We start from the raw sequence: 6,650 nt of genomic DNA on the forward strand, positions 1-6,650 counted from the left end.
AGGCCGAAGTCTGAAATCTTTGGAGTCATATCCTCATCTAGAAGAATGTTGCTAGATTTTAGATCTCTATGAATTATTCTTAGTCTAGAGTCTTGGTGAAGATAAAGCAATCCTCGTGCAATGCCTAGGATTATGTCAAACCGCATTGGCCATTCAAGGAGTAAAGTTCTTGAACGGTCTTTAATTTCAGTGTTTGAAAACACATCAAAAGGATCAAGGTTAGTACATTTATGATAACAAAAATCAAACTCTACTTCTTGAAAGTTACAAAATACAATATGTGAAAGTGAAACATACCAAATATGAAAGAGTCCAAGCTCTTGTTCGGCATGTATTCATAAAGTAAAATCTTCTCATCTCCCTTTATGCAATAGCCTCTGAGTCTAACAAGGTTCCGATGTTGGAGTTTGGCAATCAAAACAATCTCATTTTTGAATTCCTCTAAGCCTTGTGTTGAAAAACTTGAAAGCCTTTTTACAGCAATATCTTGGCCTCCGAGAAACCTTCCCTGAACAACAATAATCTATTGTCATGAAAAAATCTTGCACAGATTCATTGCTGAGTTAGCAAGAAATCTAATGTTAAATGAACTAAGAAAAATTAAATAACCTTGTAGACTGGTCCATAACCTCCTCTTCCAAGCTTGTTTGACTCAGAGAAATTATCAGTAGCTGCTACAATGCTTCTGTAAGTATAAAAAGGCACTTCAATGCTTTCACTGTGTTTGTCTTCTAAACCTCCCAAACCTATCAAACCTTTGACTTGTCTTTCACTATCATGCAAGCTCTCCTGTATTAGAATGTTCGCCCTGTCTGAATTCCATAGCTCATTTTGATTAGCATCTAAGAAGAATATAGTTGTGTGAGTAATTCAATGTTCAAAACCAAAATTAAAGTTCTTACCAATCTTGGGGTTTGTCTTGATTCTCCATACATATGCAAATATCACTGGAAATGCTAGCAAAAGCATGACTGTAAGAGTTACAACCAATAGCAATTTGTGGTTTTTTGATTCCTCTCCTGTGAAAGCAAGGAAAGAGGATAAAGATCATCAAAATGATGCAGCCAAAACACCTTCATTGACACGATGTACTACTTAACATTTTAGTTAAGCCGTTTCTCCAAGAAACATGAAAATTTCTTTCTGAAATTCTAAAAAGTGAAAATTGCCAGAGTTAAGAAGGGTGGCTAACCTTGAGTACAACTAAGAGTTGAGGCATCCCAGTGATATTTTGAATGGCAAAAGCACCTCTTTTCCCCTGGATGAAATTTTTGTCGGCATGTTGAATGAGGCCAACCATTGCAGTCTGTGAGGTGATTACAGGGGGGTTCTGGCGCTGGATCCCAACTGACCTCAATTTCATCTGCTCCGTAGCACCAGTTGGTGACATTAAAGGGAGGATCAAGGACTCTATTTTGACTGCTGGAATCACAGCGATAAGAATTGCTGGTTTGAATGTAAAACCTTCTAGTATTTTGGTCTACCCAAGTAACTCGGTACGATTCTCCACTGGGGATTGTGAAGTTAAGCTGCCCTGTTGAGTTGTTGCAGATGAACTTGTTGTAGGTGGCATCCCCACAGCTTGGTCCAGTGCTTAGGGGATAAGGAATTACGTATATACCACAAGGCTCACAAGATTTTGCCTTTGGTGCTGCACAACATAAATTATAGGAAGAGACACCCGTATGTATAAATCTTAACACTTTCTCTAACACAAAAACTTAAACTAACAGGATGAGACACATGAATAATTATATACCTATATCTGAACGGTTGACCAGAACAGAAAGAGAAGCAGTAGCAGCACCATCATCTTGGACCACTTGAAGAGTAGTTAAATCCTGTGTCCAAATTCCACATGTGAGAGGAACACGATCATAATCTGAAACAGAGCGATTATACGAATAAGCTTGGCACCGGGGAAGATGCATGTGAAGGCACGAAATCCGGCATTCATCTTCGCTTTCTGCGGGGGATTTGAAGTCTGGTGCGGTCACTCTCACCATGGTCAAGTTAATGAACATCATGCCTCTGCTGTCAGACAGTGATAGTGTACTTCTGTTACATCCTGGGAATCTGGACCCTCCCTCATCGCTCTGAATCTGATTCTCCTTAAACCCTGGTAAACATTTGCAGATCCTCAAATCATCTGCAATGTCGCAGCTACTAAAGTTGCCGCAAAAATTATATATATGGCACTTGTCCGATGGCTGGTTCGATAACATCGTCCATCCTGCACCTGTAGAGTCTTCCTCTTCCCACTTCAGATACTGTATCTCCCCTGAAGAGTTCATCACAATTCTTGTGTTCATGTATTTCTTATAAAAGGTTTCCCAGGTCCCAGTGCTGGATTTGTTCATAGTGGCTGAAAGTTTCATCGTCCGATTCACACCTTTCGTACGTGAAGACGTAGGGATATCGATCTCTGTCCAGTTAGTTAAATATTCGAGTTTGTCAGGGCTCAGTGCATCTGAATTGAGTCCATCATTTTCCCAATAGAGTTGATCATTCAAGTAGATGACATAACGCTTCTTCCGATAATTTTGAGTTGGAACCATCTTGAAGGTGAAGTTTCCACTCCTTAATTCCATGCCATCCATGTCCATCTGCATTCCCGGAAGAAACGTGTCTGTGGGGTGTTGGAAGCTTTGCCATATGTAATCTCCATCTTCTTCTTCATGGAACAATACCAGATTCCCAGAATCCATTAGCTGCACTCTCCTTGTTTTGTTCGTCGCCGTGGATGCAGAGCTTATTGATGTGGACCAATAGCGTCCTTTACTCGATGCATCTTCTAGTACAAGGTTTCCATCATCTGCAATATGAAAGACTCCAACATTGGAACTCACAACAGGAATGTCTCTGTTGGCAACCCATACCACTGTTTGTTTTCCAGGGTATTGTGTTTGATCACTGTTGTACCATATCCCCAGGTAACTTTCTGATTTGTTTTCGGGACGAGGAAAGAAGCCTAGTACAAATCTCTGTCCAGCTGAAACAAGAAAGCTTGATGAAGATTCTGAAGTTATGTTTTGGCCAGACTCCATAATATCTTTTGCTACAACCACTTGAGAAGTGCATTGCAGCAATGAAACAAGGAAAACTACAAGAGTAGTTCGCATGTTACTGCTAGTTCTGCTAGGAGAATAATGGCGAAATTTTTTATAGTGCTTGTGAGTTGTGATCCTTCATTGCTTATTGATTCTCTGGTGAAGAAATTATGACACAATGTTAATGATCCTTCCTAATACAGATGATGTATGGGACCACTTTTCAGTTTGCATGAAGGAAATAACAAAAAAACAAAATCATATTTAAGGACTTATTTGTAATTTCAGTAAGTTCAGTGGTGGACTAATCTATCACATGATCCAAGACATATGGAAGACTTGCTAGTAGACCTTGTTCAGCCACCCAAATTTATACGTGATGATAATGCATATATTTTCCACAGGTTTGAACGAATGACATGTTATGTGATGCATGCATGCCTGGCTGCTCACATTCAAATTATTTATATTTGAGACTAACTTTACATTGTAAATGTCAGCATCATACCTGACTATGTAGTAATTAATGACATTTATTGTATAATAATACTAGAAAAAATAATATATATTAATTATAGTGACAATTAATAAATATCAAATAAAATAAATTTAAAGTGTTTTGACAGAATTTTTTTTTCTCAAATATTATTGTTCATTTTATTTCTTACTGCATATTCCTCTAACGCAATTCTTATTCTTAATTAATGCAACCGCGTTGGACATGCACTAGTACTAGTCTTCGTGGGTCATATAAAATAATTAATAAATTGCCGCGACATTTAACCCCTGCATGCTTATGTAGAACTCATGCAAGCCCGAGTCAAAGTCTTCGTTATTTGTCAGCTTCTACTTGTTTATATTTGTGGTCTCTGTCTGCACTTCATATATTTACAATTTTCTCTTCTATTACGTACAAGGGTTTATACTTTATAGTTATCACTTATCATGGGAACCAGCTGGAATGCTATTGAGTAGTAATATGGAAAATGGCATTCACTATAATCGATCATCACCGTAACATAAACATCAATGGCTGCAAGCCTACAACCTTGATATTATGTAACAATTGAACTAGTCCTCTTTCAGAGAAAAATAAAATAAAAGCCAATGAAATGGTCCTTCCTCACAAATAGACAAATGATTTTGCTCATTATTGATCCATATTTTGGAGGAGCACTAAGTTTGTGCCTTTGTGCCTTTGTGGGGTGTAGTGAAAGGGTTGGGTCTAGCTTTTTTATTTGAAGCAAAATAGGTATTAAAATCGTGATTTGGCTAATTTGGTTAGAGACTAGGTCGATCCATATTTGTATTTACAATTATGCTATCTTGTTTACCAAAATCAGACCTACTAGTATAAAATATATGTTAAAATATAAATACACGTTGAAAATAAATTAAATCACACATATATTTATACATAAATATATTGGTATGTGATTTTAGTAATTGATTTTAGTATATAAATAATAATGAGAGGCAAATTCATAAAAAATCGGCCAATTCGACGCAAACCGTATGCAAAATCCAAACAATCCACGGTAGGTACACCAGCAGTCCAAATAACACATAGAAGGACGGCTCCTCCACCAATGCTCCATACGATTATTTTTTTTATCTTTATTTATTGATAACGTCGAATTGTATATTTGGTGAATGGTGAGTGTATGGCGTTCCATGTGAATTGCGTTGAGGTATATCATGGACTATCAAGAGCCCATTACATATACATTTTTCAATTTTTCTTTCCATGCTATTAGAGTTTTTTTTTTTTTGGTATTGATGCTATTAGAGTATTAATTCTGCCTTTATGTGCAATGTTAGGCCTAGTTGCTCTAGTTTTCAAGCCCACAAACAGATTGGTCTAAGAAGGGAAAGAAGTAATGACCGAAAACAAAAACGGAAACACGTACAAGTAGAAGAGAGAAGAGAGGTATTAGAAGACTAGGAACCCACCCTATCCAAAGAAAAATACTATGAACCCCCAGAACTCCAGTCCAAAAAAAAAAAAATAGTAACCAGATTAGATGATTCTCTGATTCCAATGTTGATTATTGTCAATTCCCAATCCAATATGTGTGTGTTTCACACCCTGTTCTCCAATATAAAATAAAAAATCGATAATATTATTCTACTTTATTTATTATTTTCTTCATATTTTTATAACGTTAAAATACGGCTTCGGATCGGAGTCGGGACTTTACTTTGGCCATATTGTCATGTACTAAAAACTCATCCATGCTGAGAATTCAAATTAAAAGAAAATGACCCAAAAATTTGTGAGACACTATTCATACAAATGTATGCATCAGAAACTATCATCCTTGATTACGAATTTATCGATCATGATTTAATAATACGAGACATAGTGATACGGAAATAAAAGATAAATAAGAAAATAAGGATTCAAATCGAATAAAAAGATACATTGAAATTAAAATAGGAACAAAAAAGATAAGTTGAAATTGAGTACAAAGAGAATCACTCTACTTTCTACCCAATTTCTTGACGCAACAAGAAAGGGACTCCTCAACCTAACTTATCAACGCCATAGTTTGGAAATTGAATCGAAGGGACTCCTCAACCTTCTATTCAATTCCCCGATGTAACAAGAGAGGGACTCCTCAACCTCAATTGTCCACACCATGGTTTCATCACGAAACCAAAAAGGGGTTTTCAAACCTCTAAAAATTCTATACTACGACTACAATAGCTAAGGAGGTATTTATAACCTCTTATTAGGTTAAAACAAAGAAAACCCTAAAGCCCATAAACATAAGGCCCAATCTAGTAATTAAATAAACAAAATCAAAATACATTAAATAAAATATTCTAAAAATGTAAACTAAAATATCTTCTAAATAACTCTTGAACTCTTCATATCACGAACATTTGAAGCACGTATCATTCTCCTCCTCTTCAAAAAAGATTCGTCCTCGAATCTTGTAGGTGAAAAAAAAATAATATATGAAAAGGACAATAATTATAAGGAAGATAATTTTTTTTTTTTGGTTTTTTTCTTCTTTTTTTTGTTTTTTTTTCACTTTATTCTTCTTCTTTTTTTTTTAAATAATGAAACGCAAACGAAAACAAGAACACAAGAACAAAATGAAAGACGCGACAAACACTAGACTCTTTTTTTTTTTTGATAAAAGAAGAACAAATATAGATTAATAAGAATTAATCTAATACCTGAGCTCTGATACCAAATGATACGAAAAGAAAAGATAAATAAGAAAATAAGGATTCAAACTGAATAAAAAGATACATTGAAATTAAAATAGAAACAAAAAAGATAAGTTGAAATTCAGTACAAAGAGAATCACTCTACTTTTTACCCAATTTCTTGACGCAACAAGAAAGGGACTCCTCAACCTAATTTGTCAACGCCATAATTTGGAAATTGAATCGAAGGGACTTCTCAACTTTTTACCCAATTTCCCGATGTAACAAGAGAGGGACTCCTCAACCTCAATTGTCCACACCATGGTTTCATCACGAAACCAAAAAGGGGTTTTCAAACCTCTAAAAATTCTATTCTACGACTACAATAGCTAAGGAGGTATTTATAACCTCTTATTAGGTTAAAACAAAGAAAACCCC

At 35.7% G+C, this 6,650-nt stretch overlaps 1 protein-coding gene across 1 annotated transcript in view; it reads right to left on the bottom strand.

The window, feature by feature from the left end:
• LOC107612578 (G-type lectin S-receptor-like serine/threonine-protein kinase At4g03230) overlaps window positions 1-3,373 on the bottom strand; it is a gene marked incomplete in the record, with an annotated part of 4,442 nt that extends 1,069 nt beyond the window's left edge. Inside the window, 6 exon segments of the mRNA XM_016314266.2 lie at window positions 1-178; window positions 298-508; window positions 610-812; window positions 903-1,019; window positions 1,193-1,651; window positions 1,760-3,373. Of these exon segments, the coding sequence (XP_016169752.1) occupies window positions 1-178; window positions 298-508; window positions 610-812; window positions 903-1,019; window positions 1,193-1,651; window positions 1,760-3,122 (2,531 nt within the window).

The sequence above is a fragment of the Arachis ipaensis genome, chromosome B08 (assembly GCF_000816755.2).
Source record: "Arachis ipaensis cultivar K30076 chromosome B08, Araip1.1, whole genome shotgun sequence".
Lineage (NCBI taxonomy): Eukaryota > Viridiplantae > Streptophyta > Magnoliopsida > Fabales > Fabaceae > Arachis > Arachis ipaensis.